The sequence below is a fragment of the Saimiri boliviensis genome, chromosome 3 (assembly GCF_048565385.1).
Source record: "Saimiri boliviensis isolate mSaiBol1 chromosome 3, mSaiBol1.pri, whole genome shotgun sequence".
NCBI lineage: Eukaryota > Metazoa > Chordata > Mammalia > Primates > Cebidae > Saimiri > Saimiri boliviensis.
In genome coordinates this window covers 115661229-115679134 of record NC_133451.1, presented here as the reverse complement: position 1 = coordinate 115679134, position 17906 = coordinate 115661229, and the positions used below count along the sequence as shown (strand labels likewise).

At 43.4% G+C, this 17906-nt stretch overlaps 1 protein-coding gene across 9 annotated transcripts in view; it reads left to right on the top strand.

The window, feature by feature from the left end:
• ENPP6 (ectonucleotide pyrophosphatase/phosphodiesterase 6) overlaps nt 1–17906 on the top strand; it is a 141120-nt gene that overhangs the window by 83170 nt on the left and 40044 nt on the right. For all 9 annotated transcript variants that reach the window (XR_012516932.1, XR_012516931.1, XR_012516930.1 and 6 more), the window contains exons 3-5: nt 7862–7973; nt 16408–16549; nt 17246–17425. Coding sequence is in view for 6 of the 9 variants with exons in the window: in XM_074396690.1 (XP_074252791.1) it covers nt 7862–7973; nt 16408–16549; nt 17246–17425 (434 nt within the window). In the remaining 3 variants the exon portion in view is untranslated. The remainder of the gene's footprint in view (nt 1–7861; nt 7974–16407; nt 16550–17245; nt 17426–17906) is intronic.

Here is a 17906-nt window from a genome sequence, read left to right as displayed (position 1 = left end):
AACTTGATTTTCTTAGAGTACGTTTCTAGCAGTGGTTTGCTAGGCAGAGCATGTAGACCATAGAAGCTGTCTGAGTTTCCTAAAAACCTTAGTCTCAATGGATGGCAGTGACCCCAAAATCCATGTCTAGGTGTATTTTTCCAATGCAGGTCTTGATCCATATGGATGGCAGTTACTTGATCCACAAGTTTAAAGTAATTTATGGATTGCTAATAAGCATGTTTTTAAAAACCACAGAAGAGAAGAAGTATTCATGTACATCGCCTATAATTTGGTTGAATTTTGTTTCCACTGTGTGTGTGTGTCTGTGTGTCTGTGTGTGTGTGCATGTCTGTGTGTGTGCGCGCGTGTGTTGAGGAAGTGTTTGCATACTATGTCAATGCATTTTGCCACAGATTACAGACAAAAAGTTTTTAAAACATTCCAATAGAGGAATGCTCATATGCCTCCTGATTTCCAGCCTCATTTCTTATTTCTGTTTCCTGTTTGAGAGTGCTATACCAGTAATAATAATAAATTACTGTGGTGATAACATTCCTGATTTACTTCTCACTTAAATGAAAACGCATCCCTTGAAGTTTGGGAAAAAAATAGAATTTTCACAGTTGTAAATAATCAGTCTGTCAGTGAAGTCTTCATTTCCTCTTTACATCAAGTCACATACAGGTTTCTTTTGAATTTATAGGCAGTTAGATTTATTGGTAGTTAATTATTGTGACTAATCCCCTTGATCAGACAGTATGCATTGTGGCCTACAAAAATTCTGCTTTTTGGAAGTTACTGAGACTTTCTTTTTAGACCAGAATATGATCAGTTTTTTTTCAACAGTTATATTTGAAAAGAATGTACATTCTATGCTAATAAGATCAACTTTTCAATATCTATTGAACCCAGATTATTGATACTAACATTCAAATCCTCTATATTTGTATTTATTCTTTGTATCTTGAACTGTCATGAAAGTTTTCCACCAAGTTGCAATTTTGCACTTTATTTCCAAGATTTCTTTGTGTGTGTAGGTTTTTATGATATATAAACAATCATACACATTCATAATCATTTATGTATATTTGTAGCTGTTTTACGCTTTCAATGGCATAATTCACTATGATACTATTAACATATCTGATTTTTTAATTTACCTTTGGATTGTTTTGGGGCCCATTCTTTTGTATCTATTCTTTCTGTGTCACTTTATTTCAAATGCGCATTTTGTAAATAGTTTAAAGTTGGATTTTGTTTCTTACATCATCTTGATATTCTTTAAAAATAGTTTAATCAGCCAGACGCGGTGGCTCCTGCCTGTAATCCCAGCACTTTGGGAGGCCAAGGCAGGTGGATCACTTGACGTCAGGAATTTGAGACAAGCCTGGTCAACGTGGTGAAACCCTGTGTCTACTAAAAATATAAAAATTAGCCAGGCTTGGTGCCACATGCCTGTAATTCCAACTTCTCAGGAGGCTGAGGTGGGAGAATTGCTTGAACCCCCCAGGAGGTGGAAGTTTCAGTGAACTGAGACCGTGCCACTGCCTTCCAGCCTGGGGGACAGAGGGAGATGCCATCTCAAAAAAATTTTTTTTAATCTATTCACATGAATTTTGAAATTAATATATTTGGTTTTCTCTTTTTCTAATTTCTTCAGTATCGATGCTTCCTGGTTGCTTCCTTTTATTCACTTTTATGTACTTTGATACTTGATGAATTTTTTATGTTTCTTTTTCCTTGATGACTTGAAAGTTATGCATACAACTGTTCTATATATTCAAATCTTTTAATGAAACATTATATATTGACCATCCCTTCCCTTCATCAATAATGAAAATGCTTTCTCTTCCTTCCCTGGGACTCTCCCCCAATTTTTGTTAAAATAATTTGGAACTTTAAACCCAGATTATTACATTAAAAATGCTAAATATGCACCTTATTCTTCAATAAAATATTTTCACATAACTACCTTAATAGTTATCGGCTGGGCGCGGTGGCTCAAGCCTGTAATCCCAGCACTTTGGGAGGCCAAGGCAGGTGGATCACGAGGTCAAGAGATCGAGACGATCCTGGTCAGCATGGTGAAACCCCGTCTCTACTAAAAATACAAAAAAGTCAGCTGGGCATAGTGATACGTGCCTGTAATCCCAGCTACTCGGGAGGCTGAGGCAGGAGAATTGCCTGAACCCAGGAGGCGGAGGTTGTGGTGAGCCAAGATCGCGCCATTGCACTCCAGCCTGGGTAACAAGAGCTAAACTCCGTCTCAAAAAAAAAAAAAAAATAGTTATCACTTAGGCTTAATGATTTTTTTTTTTTTTTTTGCAATCTCATTGTTCACTGCTCACAGTCTTCATTCTTGCCTTGTTTATTTTGACTTATTTCTCAGTAAGCTTATTAATAGTATGTAAGGTGTAATTTCTGCCCTTGCATGTCTGAAGTTGCCAGCTCCCATTTTAAAATAATGCCTTAAGTTTTGTAGTCAGCTAAAACTACCTGCAAATCTTGGCTTTTCCTAGTGCTCGCCCTAGGACAGTGGGAAAATCTTCCCACCTCTCTGACTCAGTTCCCTTAATGTAAAATGAAGGTGACATCAGCTACCTTACAATTCATAAGGAGAACACCAAGTAAAGTGCTTATCCACTTCACACATGCTGGCACGTAGCAGCCAGTCAGTGAGAGGTTGTTACTATTATTATTAGCCTTTGTTCACTGCCATCCTTGTTTATTCACATTTTAATAAAATATCTTGTATGTTCGATTGAATTATTGTTTTATTATTTGAAGTGTAACTTACAATAAAATGGGCAGATCATAGGAGTATTTTGATGCATTTTCAAAAGTGCATGCACCCGTGTAACTACCACTCAAATCAAGATACAGAAGTTTTCCATCCTCATTCCTCTTTCTAAGCAATTACTCCTTATCCCCACAGGCAAACGCTTCCTGATGTGTATTGTCACGGATTAGGTTTGTTCATTCTCAGGCTTCAAATAAATGAAATTATAGATAGATAGGTAGATAATCATATATATATGATTCAAATCTTAGCTCTGGATTCAAATCTTAGCTCATTCATATATATCATATCTATTATATATGAATGTATATGAATATGTATTATATATTATATGAATATATAATATATATGAATAGATATGATATATATGAATATATATGATATATATGAATACATATGATATATATGAATATAATATATAGGTATGATACATATGAATATATCATATATATCATATATGAATAGATATATGATATATACTATATGATATATAATATATATCATATATATTCATATATAATATATATATATCCAGAGCAAAGATAGTATTATTCATATATAATATATTCATAGGTATTTATATATCATATATTCATAACATCTATATTATATATATTCATATATATATATCTATTCATATATATAGCATGAATGAGCTAAGGTTTGAATCCAGAGCTAAGATTTGAATCCAGCTTTATCTGACTACAAAACTTAAGGCATTATTTTAAAATAATGGAGCTGGAAACTTCAGACATGCGAGGGCAGCAATTATGCCTTACATACCGTTAATATTTACTTAAGCTGACTGAGAGATAAGTCAAAATACAAAACCCAAGAATAAAGGCTATGAGCAGTAAACAAGAGGGCAAAAGCATCATTAAGCCTAAGTGAGAAATATCCAGATCTTATGTGAAAATGTTATATTGAAGAATAAAGTGTATATATGTGTGTAATATATATAATATGTATGAAATACATATATAACATATATATGAAATATATATATATTTCTTCTGTGTCTGCCTTCTTTTGCTTAAAATGATATTTTTGAGATACATGCCTGTGTGGCACGTCCCAGTAGTTTATCCTTTTTATTTTTTCTGTTGAGTAGTATTTTGTGGCATAAATACATCAAAATTTGTTTTTCTATTCTCTCATGTATGAATATTTGGGTTGTTTCCAATTTGGAGCTATTATGACAAGAGTTACTATGAACATTCTTGCACAAGTCCTTGGGTAGACAAACACTTTCATTTCTCTTGTGTAAACAGCAAGGGGGTGGAATTGCTAGCACGTAGGACAGATGTGTGTTTGACTTTATAAGAACCATTGAACAACTTTACGTACTGTCCCACCACCAGATGATAAGAATTCCAGTTGCTCATCTTTACTACCATTTTATATTTGACAGAAATCGACTTTGTCTGATATAAACCACATCAACTTGCTTGTACTTAGTGTTGCATAGTATAGCTTTATTTCCACCCCTTCCTTTTTAACCAGCTAACGTATTTACATTAAAATTTTTTTTTTCTCTTATAGACAACATATATTTGGGTCTTGCTTTTTTATTTATTTATTTTTTTGATACAGAGTTTTGCTCTTATCACCCAGGCTGGAGTACAATGGCACAATCTCAGCTCACTGCAACCTCCGCCTCCCGAGTTAAAGGGATTCTTCTGCCTCACCTCCCAAGTAGCTGGGACTACAGGTGCACAGCACTACACCTGGCTATTTTTTTTTTTTTTTTTTTTTTTTTTTTTTTTTTTTTTTAGTAGAGGTGGGGATTTACCATGTTGGCCAGGCCAGTCTCAAACTCCTGGCCTTGGGTCTTACTTTTTTATCCTGTCTGACCCACCTCTGACTTTTAAATATTTAGTCTGTTTATATTTGATGTAACTACTTATATTTTGGAGTTTAAAACTTACACCTTCATACTGTTGTTTTACTTGTCTTAACTGTTTTTGTCCCTGTTTCTCCCTTCCTGTCTTTTTTTTTTGTTTTTTATGAATTGAGTCCTTTTAGTATTCTCTCATATCTTCTTTATTTATCTTAGATTTTATTGTGTGTGTGTTTTTTTTTCCTAATGGCTACTCTGGACATTTCAACACACATCTATCACCTATTCATGTTCTACTTTAAAATAATATATTTCTGCACAAATGATATTAGAGTTTTAAAATTTTATTATATAATGCCATTTGTCCACATACACACTCCTTCTCTTCCTATTGTCATAAGTTTTACTTTTACATATTTGTAAAGCCCATAATATATTGTTATGAGTTTTGCTTTAGTCAGTAATCTTTTAAAAAAATTTGTTGTTTAACCTTTCTCGCTGACAGTTGTGTCATCTGTGAATCTGATTCTGCTGATTATTTTTTCTCTTAATTGCAGGGCATGTTTTACTCTTTTTAGCATGTTTCATGATTTTTTTTTATTGTATGTTGGACATTGTGTGAGAAAGAACAATAGAGATAATATGGTAAATAATATTTTCCCCAGAAAGTCCGTATTTCTTCCTATCTCAGTCCTCTAGGGTGGCAGACAAGTCAATCTAATCTGTAGCTGAGCTGGATCTGGTCTTTCTTGAAGATTTAGTTAGATTCATTTTTCCACTAGTGTCACAGGTGAGAAATGATAAGGACAATCACTTTAGCAAGCCTTGCAATTTGTCCAGTGTTTTACGTAGAAAATTTATGCCGCCAACCTCTTGGGTCACTGAGGAATTCATTTTCTCTCCAGCATTATCTACATACAGCTTTCTGCAAGCTGGAAGATCTCGTTCTACTCTGACGTATGTCCTTGGTCTTTGATAAACTGTTGCTTTGCACTCAGTGAAGAGTTTGTGTACTTTGGGGGATTTTTTACTCAATTTTTAGCCTCTGATAGGTTGCTGCCGTGGTGTTTGGTTAAATTAAAATTAATTATAATTTTTGAAAATAAAGAATTCCATAGCACTATAAAGGCAGTTCTACTTCGACACATACTGCCTCTACCTGTACTATAGAATTTTACATGTAATTAATCAATACAAAATAGTTTGTATTCTACTTTAACCTGAGCAAGGGTAAATTTGTCAGGTAAACTATTGTTAGGCCAGTGTCAAGTCCAGATTTATTTTACTTAAATAAAAGTATTAAAAGAACATCTGTTTGATAACATTAACAAACATATTTATTATTGTGCATATCAAAAACACTTACAGTTTGATATTATGTGCAAATACCAAAAAAAAAAAAAAAAGCATGCTGTTTCTTTTGTCTGCAAAACCATGGTCATACTTGCATTACTTAGAATTTACGTTCAGATGTGCCAGAGACACTAGAAGCAGACACCTGATCACACTGTACATAGCCGTTAAACTTTCTAAGGGTAGATATCTTATTTGCTTTTGGGTTTCTGGCACTGAGCACAAGGTGAATACAGAAAAAAAAATAGCTTTGAGAGAGCAATAACAATTCACAAGTAACCTTCAACAGATGAAACACAGGTATCTAAAGTGATATAATCAGGCAAGATTCCACTGGCATTTCTTACTTTAATGAGTATCGTCCTGGAAGCCATAAGCAGTATTTATTTCTGGGTCACCTAGCCAATTTTCCCTCTCAAAAAACATGTCTTGGAAAAGGAAATTTCCTGCCTTCTAGTTCTGTCTCAGTTATTGTAGGGTCCCTTGCTCTCCCTGAACCCAACATATCAAGCAGAAAGCAATAGGGTCTCCCATGATGCACCCACGTCTTGCAGTACTATGCCAGATGAAGAGATGTTTTTTGGAGACCCCTCTATCGTCTTTTAAATCAGCTGTAAGCAGCTGGCAGATGTACCCAGAGGCGGGTTTAATGTGCTTCCTGACAGAGACTCCTTCCTTCTTTTCTCCTCCACTCCCTCTTTGTCCCACTTTTACTCACCTCACCTAGGAAATCATTTTCCTTGGGCTACAAGAAAGAGCAGCATCTGGTCTCCTTGCACCCTTGTCTGGGCATTTGATGGTACTTACAGTTCTCTACACACACAGTATTGCTCAGAAGTTCTCTGAACCTTTGGTCAGGCTGATGTCTTTGCCTGGGACAATTATCATCCCATTGCTGTGGCTAAATGTACAAAATTGAGCCCAACATCAGGATCTGAGGAAGGCTTTCAGGAGGAAGTGATACCTGAAGTCAGTGTCCCTCATCTGGTTCCCGTAACACCCAGGAGGTATGCACCTCGCTTTAGACTTGACACACTATACTGCTTTCCTGTCTCCTCCCACTAGACTAGTTTCTGGGATGCTCCCGGATGGAGACCCTACCCGATCTGTTTGTTTCCACTGTGTTTGAACATAGTGACTAGATCATAGTAAGTGCCCAATAAATATTTACTCAACTAGTGGAAACCAAGATGGGCACATCTCTCTCCTGTTCTCTGTTCTCCTAATATGGTTGAATGTCTCTTCTGCAGGGTAACTACTTCTACTTGTCCAGGAGTCTGGGGCAGAAAAGCTGAGCCTGTTCACATCTGAATGAGTTTGATTCTTTCTAGTCTGTTTTGGGCGATGCAAGGATATGGCTCAAATGCCTTGCTTGAACGCAGTGATTTTTAGCTTGCCAATTTGGTAGAGTATCTCTAAGTCCAGTTAGCTTTTGTATAATGCCATGGGATAGTGAAATATTTATTTTATAATCCTCTGACTAATCAGATACTACCTAATACTTGATTCTAGAAGAGGCAAAGGTACACTGGAAGACTGTTTCATGAAAGACTTAGATTTCATGAAAAATCTATTGAAGAAAGTTTCAACTGAGGTATTTATATATATATATCTCGATTAATTTTGTTTTGTTTCAAGTTGGAAGAGACAGCTGCTATCTAATTTTTGCCAGTCTGTGACGTTGCACAGGAATGATACTCGAGAACCTCTCCTCAGTTATGCAAAATTGCAGTTAAATACACCACCTATGAGCAATAAGTTATTTTAGTTCATAAAAATATAAGGAATTTTTATTTTGATTAATGATGTTTGCTTCCTGAAACAGGCTCCTAACTGGACCTTGCTTATTGAAGAGAGTAACTATTTGCCATCTTTTTCCTTCTCAGGCTGTGAGGTTGAGATTCTGGGCTTCAGACCCACCTACTGCTTGGAATATAAAAATGTCCCAACGGATATCAATTTTGCCAATGCCATCAGTGACGCTCTTGACTCACTCAGGTAAGCGTCCCAAACTCTCAACCCCACCAATGTTCTTTGTTTCCAGGCCTGATCATGGATTCCAAAGCAATTAAGAAGGCTTGGTGGAGGTGAAATGATGTTTCAGAGAGCATCTTGCATGTGATCAGCTGCTACCATGGAGTAATTGTGAGCAAGTGATTTCAGGCAGGGGCAATCTCTGGAAACGTTGAATTGAGAGAAGGAAAATCCCTAAGGGTTTGAACCACCTTTTTTATGTTGTTAAACAACGGGGAAACAATATAAATGTCAGCATTTCCCTAAGCATGATTCAGTGAACAATTGCGTCTCTGAAGGTACTAGTAAGTATTTGGCAAAATGGAAGGATATGTGGTCAAATGAGTTTCAGAAAATTGCCTACCCTACCCCCTTCTTGGAAATGTACAAAGAGTATGGGTATGTTAGAACATGGAATCTGTTTTTGCCCTCCCACATGGAACTGTGACACACAGTTTGAAAATGTAGCAATTCGTAATGCTGTCTTGTACAGAACACAAGAGTCTGTCAAGGGAAACTGATCACAGCAGTTTAGGACAAAGCCTCAAGTCAGTCTCAGAACTCTCTGAAAGTGGAAGTCAAGGTGGGAGCCCAGGTGAGAGTTGGCATTCAGTAGAGAGCAGCAACCAAGAGACTATGGATGGTGGGGGCTGTTGAGTTTCCAGAAGCGGACTTGAGGTCACTGTGGCCACCGAATAGGTTTTCTGGGTGCATCAGGCAGAAGACCCGCCATAAGCAGAGCATACAGACCAGGACAGGACCTTCGTCCCTCCAAGGAAAGGAGCCTGGTTTCAAGCTGGGCACATCTGAGAGCCAAAATACCCAAGGCACGGTGTACACAGCACCAGCATGAACCACATGAATGGCCCTGTCACTAAGGCTGCCTCAGATCCAGAGCTGATCAATCATGGATTTTCTTCCTGCCATGCCCCTCCCACAGCATGGTGAGCAGCAGCTACCCCCACAGAGCTGTGAAAGCAGAAAACAGCACCCTGCCTTTACTGCTTCTTGGAATGATTTTACTTCCATGAAACCTATCAAGAGGGTCCAGGGAGGTGGGGGCACATAAAGGTTCATGCTTTCAGTGACAGTTCAGAGAGAAAATTGGTATAAAATACATGGAAATGGAGAAGTAATTGCCCGTAAGTGCTGGAGAACCACACACGGGAGGAGCCGGGATATTGCGTTGCAGTCTGGTTTTGTGTGACTGACGCAGAATAGCGCAGCATGTGCGGCAGATGAGCGGGGCTGGAACCTGGGCATTGCTCCACGTCTAACCAATGCTGTTTCCAACATATCCAGAATGCTGGCCATCCCCACAGCCCGTAGCTGTGCCAAATATGAAAATTTGGATTAGAGTTGCCATACAAATACCTCCAAATAACCCAACAGTCTGTTTGGCGATGTCATCCTTTTTGCATTTATCTTAACAGCTGATGGACTGTCACTCTGTACCATCCAGTGACTCACAGGCAGGTGAGCACAGAGCGCACAGCCTTGAGAATCCTAGGTTGGCGCTGGCCTGCTAGCTGGCTGTTCGAAGTAGACTTCCCTGTCCAGAGAGACACCAGCATGTGGAGGGGAATAAATGCTGGGCTCTGTTTCCTCTAGAGAAGCTATGGAAATGCATCTTTCCCTTGGGGAGCATTTAGGAATGGGGAAGGTTTCAGGGTGGTGGTAGTGGTGGGGTGGGGGTGTTGGTGGGATGTGAGCTTATATCTACCATAGGTATTGGGTTCCACTAGAAAGAAAAGCCTGCAGAGAACTGGAAGCCCAGGAAAGTGTCTCCAGCTACGTCTCTACCTAATACCATAACACCCAGTTCCACATATTCATATTGTGGTCCTGAGCTCCACAGGATGGCATTCATATGGTCTGCAATGAGAGCGATGCCCCTGAAGCACTGGGGGCCTCAGTAGAATGGAAACCAGGCCAGTGCAATTGTCTCATGGGGTCTTCATATTGCCAAAATTAATAGGGCCACTACAAACAGCCCCTTTGGGCAGTTGGTGAAAACACAGAGACCCACTATCTCCAAAGCTAGACAACTCTTGAGATGAGAGAAAGAAAAGAACAATGGACAGTGCTGCCTGTGGAAGACAGTGAGATGGCTTAGCCCCCCACAACGACACAGGAAGCCCCTCCTTCAGCCGACCTGTGTGTTATTAGAACATGTCTCATTACCAGCTTAACAAAGAATAATAAAGGCCTGAAAGTTACGGGTCAACATTTTTCTTTGAAAGATATCTAACCTTTGTCCCCTTCATGAATGAGGCGAGAGAGAAAGATGTCTAGGACAGTCTAGACCAGTCGCGAGCACTTTGCCTGTAGTAGCTTGTCTATGCAATCGTGTGGCTCAAAGGGATCATGACATCTCTTGGTATGTGTGTCTGGCAAAGATGTGGGATTATTGATCCCAAAAAGAAGAACCTGTCTAGAATGCCACAGCTCACCTCTTGACTTCTGTTCAGCTCTGCTGCAAATTCCTAACTACAATTTGAGGAGCACTTAGAGTTTTCAGACATGAGTGTCCAAACATACACACACATTTCTCCCGGTCAGTATACAAGACTCATAGATGTCTTTCTTTGTCCACTTTGCTATTAGTTTGAGAGGCAGGAGAATGGAACCCAGGATAGGTGGGCTTTGACAGAAAGCAGGAGAGGCTGCTAAGATCTTGAACATCGAGGTCTGCCCAGGGACATTTCAGCAGAGGGTCCAGTTCAGCCTGTGGTAGGAAGGGCAATCTCTCACCCAAGTTTGATCCGGGCATAGCTTTCTGGTGCCCATAGTGCATTACTGACCCCAGACGCATCCTTGTGAAATGCTGCCTTTAACTTGGACAACTTCTAGAATAGGGAAAAGGAGGAGGGACAGGGATTAGAGTTTTAAGAGCCATTGGCTAGTATTGTGTCAACGGGCTTTATTTCCAGTAACCCACTTGGTTCTTACGTCCACGGTTTTGGGTAGCCATTGCCCTTCTGTCTTACGAAAGCAGCCGCCGGCTCTCTGAAGGTTAAACACTTCTCCTTGCTCCTCACAAGCCAGTCAGTGGTAGAGCCAGTGCTCAGCTCTTTCCACAGAGGCTTAGGGCCCCCTGTCTCTGGAGACCTGCCTTGAGGACATGGTGACTGAGAACCACTCCAGGGTCAACCCCTCAGTCCTCCACCCTGGTCTCTGCTAGCTCACACCTCTAAGACACGCTGAAATTGAGACAGCAAGAGAAAGTCCAGACATGCTTCTTTGCAAGTCTCCTCTTCGGGGCCATCCAAAGGCCTGGAGTTCTGCAGCCTGCTCAGGCATTGCGTGTCTGCAGCCCATGACCCACTGGAGCTGTGTGCCTCCCACCACATGTGGGCACTCTGTAGGCAGCACCCCCACACACACAGGGTCCTTCCCCCGTCTGAAAAGGAAGCAGGGTTTGTGATCTGCCTCACTTACTTCCATCCTCCTAGAAGTCCTATTTGCAGGATATTCATGGTTCAGTGGGCAGGAAAAGGTCCATGGTGCTAAAGCTGAAATAAGCCTTGAGTGGCTCCTGGGTGGGTAGAGGAGGGCAGGGGGCAGTCACGGTGGGCCGGGCAGCTGCTCCCAGGCTTGTAGAGCAGATACACTGTGCAGTCTCACAAACGCATCAGTCAGGAGACGGCTGGGCTGCGGGACAGTGGGCGCAGCCATGGGCTGTGTATAGACAGTCCTTTGTCAAGCTCCAGGTGACTGAAGACAGCTCCAAAGGACTTCCTCCAGGATCCCTGGAGCCTCACTCGTGCCTGGGTGAATGAAGGAGTGGATGACACAGCTCTTTCCACAGGCCACCAAGAAGCCAGCTCCTCTGTCCTGGCTGGTCCCTCCTCCCTGTGGAGTACAGGGAAGAAGGAGGAGGAATCAGGCTGGGTCTGGGAAACTGGCTCCTCCTCCCTGCTTGGCCACATACTCAGGAAAAGCAATCTAGGGGCATCTGGAAGGAAAAGAGAAATGGGAGGCTTTTCTTTCCCCTCCCCTCCCTTTTACTATGTGCCGAGTGCTTTATAAACATCAGCTTGTTTAATATACCATGTTACCCTTTGATTAGCATACCAGTCTTTTCTCATGCTGCTAATGAAGACATACCCAAGTTACAGAGTAAAGAGGGTGAATTGGCTCGTAGTTCTGCAGGGCTGAGGACGCCTCAGGAAACTTACAATCATGGCAGAAGGGAAAGCAGACACATCCTTCTTCACATGACAGCAGCAAGAAGTGCCAAGCGAAAGGGGGGAACGCCCTTTGTAAACCATCGGATCGCATGAGAACTCATGTTCGTGAGAACAGCAGCATGGGGGCAACCACCCCTATGATCCAATCGCCTCCCACCAGGCCCCTCCCACAACACACGGGGGCTGTGGGAGCTGTAATTCAAGATGAGATTTGGGTGGGGACACAGCCAAACCCTATCAAGTCGGTTTTTTAGTTGGGGAAATGGAGGCTTGGAGATAATCTTGCCACACATCCAAGGCCTCCAGGTGAGTAAGAAGAGAAGCCAGTGTTTGATTCCAGACTTGTCCAGTTCCAGTGACCCTGTCAAAAGATAAGTTTCAAAGTTAAGTCTCTGTCATGTGCTCACTATATCTGGGTATGAGGACTATGCCAAGGGTCAATGTAGTTTCTTGCCGAAGGGAACCAGGAGCATGACAAAGCTGGTAATAAGGAGAAAATGAGACACACACATCAGGAAACAGAAGGATGGACGATGATGAGGGATAATTATTGTTTGATGAAGGTATGCTTAATAACGTAGAGGATAATCACACCATAATTTTAGGGCTGTATTCTCGATCAGACAGAAATAATTTTCATCTTATCAGTTTCCTACGAGTTAGCAGCAAGGTTTCTAGAGCCTGAACACCAATCAGTAGTTCAGTCTGGTGACTCAAGCAAGCTTGTTACACAGTGCTCAGCACGGCACTGAGAAGGCAGGCCATCACACTGTAGGCTTTGTTTCTAAGTTTTGGATCATTTTTCTTAACAGTCACCCACTTCAGTAAGAAAAATGGAAAGAATATTAAGAGCTTTTTACATGGCAAAGAAATCTGGACAGAATCTGAACATGATGGGGGACTCAGGTGTCCCTGAAACCCCAAGGTTAGGAACCCCTTGCAGCTCTCAGGGAACTGTGCTGGTGGCCACAAGTCCTTCTGGAATGGTTCCTGGACCTTAGAGCTGTCAACGGCCAGTAGCAGGTGGGCAGGCATGACTGCCCATCACTCCTCACCCAACTGATTCATTGCAAATGAGCTGACCTGGGATGGAGACCAGATCCATGTGGAAAACAGCTGGCAGGCAAGCATCTGTCAGCTGATCTCCAGACAGGCAAGAGGTCTCAGCCCTTGCAGATGTAGGTTCCTGATGAGTCAATGAAATGTCAACGTAGAATCCTTTCACAAGAGACATACGTGTGATCCCTGAATCACAAGCATCCCAAATCCAGGATTCCCAGCATCTGAGGTTGACAGCTTCTTGACCAAAAGCCATCAGATAAATTGTCATATGTAATGGCTGACATGGAGGTTTGTGAATATGGTGATAGCCCTAAAGAAACCAGGACAGTGAGTGCTGCACTAAGCTGAGATATCTAATGCGCGGAGACCTAGAAGTAGTTCATCCATTACACTTTGATGCAATGGTAAACTTTATTCATGAAAACTCCTCATTCTAGTAAGTCACCACTGAGTTTAATCGAATTTTTCCCTACATATAAGCCCACTCTGGAAGTGTGAACACCTAAACAGATGCCATGCTGTGTAAACAGGCACATCTGAAATGCTAAAGGTGCATGCACCTAAAGCAATGAAACGCTGAGGCTTATCCAAAGGACAGGTTGTATGGGAGTTTCACTGTGTTCGAAGATCACAATGGCAGAAGTGCCATCGGCCCGTGAATCTAGCAAACTTAGGCCTTAAAAGAGTTCTGGCACATGTGTGAAATGCTACTATTTCACCAGCCACCTACACATTTGTAGGACCCTGAAGTGACTTTGTTCTCTGCTGCCTATAGATGCTGAAGGAGTTTGGATTAGTCATGCACACATTAGTGAGCATGCATAATGATAATGCCATTTGTGAGGAACACCTAAATCATAACCTAATCCAATCCACAATGTGGAGGAGGGTGGTAAGGGGGATTTTTAACCAGGGACCAGTTTGTTTTATTCTAAAAAAAAGAAAACGTTTGACCAGCAATTTCGCTTAACTTGTAACCCATGTATCCTCAAAACTGTGAATGAAGTTCGCCTCAGGGCACCCAGGAGGGCAGGTAAAGAATGTGCCTCTTGCACATTTGACTGTGATGAAGGACGATGCCAGGAGAGCATTCTCAGGGACTTGCTCCCAGCTGAGTGCATGTGGAGGCTCAAAGTTCGCTAGAGTTACAAGTATCCTGCCTTTGGAGATGTGCTTCTAGCTGTGTCTCAGAGGTCTGTGAGGCCTTGAGCGACGTCTTTAAACTTCTTAGGCCTGTCTCTTCATCTATAAAACCTGCAAATGCTTTTCCATGAGGATACCTTTCACTGCCGTGACAGACGTGGGAGGCCGATTCAACCCGCAGACAGAGCACTGAGCGCACAGAAGGGAAAGAGACTTGATTTCACCGTCACACTCTGGCCTGTCCCACACCTAGCCTTCTAGGGGTTGGTAGAATTCATAAGAGAAGATCCATTTCCGAAAGATCTTTAAGACTAAGCAGAATGTTTCCTGGTTGGCGAGGGTGGGCGGCTGAGTTCCTCCGGAGCGTGCCGTGGTTGTGCTCTGGGGCTGGGAGTGAGCTGTACCAGGGTTTGAATCCCAGTTCCATCTTTTACTAGCTGTGTGATGTGGGCAACTGTCTTGCACTCTGTCCAAGACATTCCTACCTTTCATGGTTGTTTTGAAGATTAAGTAAGATAATGTGTGTAAAAGCTCTCAATGTAGTGCCTGACCCATAGGAGCTGTCACTTCCTGAGCGCTTTCTATGACTATACATTCAAAGGAGCGTTAACAGGGCTCCTGCCGTGCGCCAAACGCCAGGCTGGAGCTCAGATATGATGAACAGTACATCCTGGCTCCTACAGTAAATGAATCTCACAATTTAGACAGGGAACAGGACATGTAAGGGGGCAATTACTGCACAGTATGAAACGTCATAGCCCAGAAGTAAACACAGGGTGCTATGGGAACACACGGAGGGCTGCCCAATCTATCCGCAGGGCACCAGAGGAAGATTCCTGGAGGAGGCAGTACCTCTCCTGGGACCTGAAGGGTGAGCGGGAGTGGTTTAATGGGTCGGGCAGACTGAGCTCTCTGAGCTACCATGGGGCTGTTTTCCCTCCTTGTGGATGACAAGGTCCAAGGCTCTGCGAGCTCCAGGATACGGTCTTTCATTCCTCACGTTTTCAGTAGTGGGGAGGCCGCATCGGGGGAAGCAGTGCCACTGCATCTGTGTGCGCGCACGTTTGTGTTTAAAATCCGCCGAGAATATTACTTATTAACCTACGTCGAGTCCAAACAGGGAAGTGAGCTTTCATTGCTTTGCCAAGCTGCGTCGTTCCTTAGTCACTGCTAACACCATCATCACCACCACCATGGCCATCATCATCATCACTCTGATCAGTTTCAGGTGCTTTGTGCAGAGGCTGTGGGAAAGCCAGCCCTGGGGAGGAAGCCATAGTGGAAACACTGCAGAGAACATTCCAGGTTCTTCCTCCCCTCTCCCGGACTCTGCAAGCTTCCTGCTCCAGCTTATATCACTAGCTCCTAGTCCTTAACTCGGGAATGAGGGTGAAACAGCTTGGGATTTTTACCATCGATACTCTAGCCAAGGGGCGTTTTGTCAGAATGGGGTCTTCCTGGGCCCATAGAAATGTCACTGCTAGAATTCACGTGCTATCAACATTGGAGCGGACCCATCCCAGGCCCCGCAGAGCAGGTGTCCAAGGGAGGCCCGCTGACGCCAGCCCCTGAACATTCATCCGTTTGCCTCCTGCAGGGGTGCTGTGCAAATGCTGTTCTCGTCCTGGCCAGCCCATTAGACTCACGATGTAGTGCTTAATTTAGAGCCTTCCTTAAAGCCCAGCAGTGACTGTACAGCAGTTATTTAAATGACAGCTTTGAGTGTTTCTGACCTGGTGACAGCAGGCGGCCAGGATGCACCAATAACTGTCGCATCTTCCCCATCTCCAAGGCGTGATGGGAAATCTTTCATCACCGAGGTGCTCAGGACCAGCAATTCTGGGCTCAGTGTGTGTTTCTCCCTTGGAGATGTGACCTCATTTGTTTTCACGTATGGCTTTTCCTGGCCCAGGGACAAGGTTTCGGGGGTGTGAACAGCTTCACAGAATGCTATAGGGGTGATAAGGCAGCAAGCTGCTGGGGGCCTCCCTTACCCGTGCCTCTCTCCTCTGTCCCTCCAGGAGTGGCCGCGCCGACCTGGCAGCCATATACCACGAGCGCATCGACGTGGAAGGCCACCACTACGGGCCTGCATCCCCGCAGAGGAAAGACGCCCTCAAGGCTGTAGACACTGTCCTGAAGTACATGACCCAGTGGATCCAGGTGACCTGAAGCAGACATCTGGCCTGGCCTTCTCTCTGCCACCCTCTGTTTCTCTCCTCCACAGTCACTCCCGTCAACGGCTTCCCTCTTACTGCTAAAAGCTGACTGCGCCAGCACGGGCTGTGACGGGTCCCTTTGCTTCACACAATGCCTCCTGCAGTACCAAGAGATCCCTTGTTCCACAGCCGGGCCAGTGAGAGAGAATGACCTAGGTGTGCCTTCTCGCCTGGCTCCGCTAGAGCGATACCAGCTCTGTGAAACCCTAATCAGTTTGGTAGAAGCTTGACAGGTGCACAGCTGCCCATCCTGATTCTACCACGTGCTTGCTGAATGATGGAACACGGGGGTTTGGTTTGCTTTCGCTTTTGTTTTCTCTTCCTGTGCCTTAGCCTGTACATCTGTAACATGGGCATGTGATAGTTCTCAAACGAGCACACGAGTTTGTTGAAAGAGCCGAAAAAGCTGAGAGTGCTGTGTAAGGTGTCGGCACGCACTGAACCCAGCCGAGCCGCGCAGTCCCCTCTGCAAAGGGCTGCCGTTGTAGTTTTGAACTGGGTCTCGCCAGGGCGAAATAGTAGATGATTAAACACAGAACTGAGAAGACAGCCTTTCTCCTATCGTCTGTAGTTGATGAGGTTTTCCGAGGGCAAGAGCCTCCCAGCTGGTGCTGTAACGACTGCCTTTCCCACCCCACAGGAGCGGGGCCTGCAGGACGAGCTGAACGTCATCATTTTCTCGGATCACGGGATGACCGACGTTTTCTGGATGGACAAAGTGATTGAGCTGAATCAATACATCAGCCTGAATGCGCTGCAGCAAGTGAAGGACCGTGGGCCTGTTGTGAGCCTTTGGCCGGCCCCAGGGAAGCACTCTGAGGCAAGACAGCCCTGCTGGGCGAGGGGGCCAAGCGGGCCCGCGTTTGTGGCCACTTTGCGGTGTATCCTCTTCTCGTAGTTTTATTTATTTATGTATTTATTTAGAGATAGAGTCTTGCTCTGTTGCCCAGGCTGGAGTGCAGTGGTGTGACCTTGGCTCACTGCAACCTCTGCATCTGGGTTCAAGAGATTCTCCTGCCTCAGCCTCATGAGTAGCTGGGACTACAGGCACGTGCCACCATGCCCGGCTAACTTTATGTATTTTTAGTAGAGATGGGGTTTCACCATGCTAGCCAGGATGGTCTGGATCGCCTGACCTCGTGATCCGCCCACCTCGGCTTCCCAGAGTGCTGGGATTACAGGCGTGAGCCACTGCATCTGGCCTCCTCCTAGTTTTAATACTGACATACAAAGCAGTGTCAGGAGCTCGGATGCTGGAGGCAGGTGACCTAGTTTGCCTCTTCCTCCCTGAGTGATCTCTA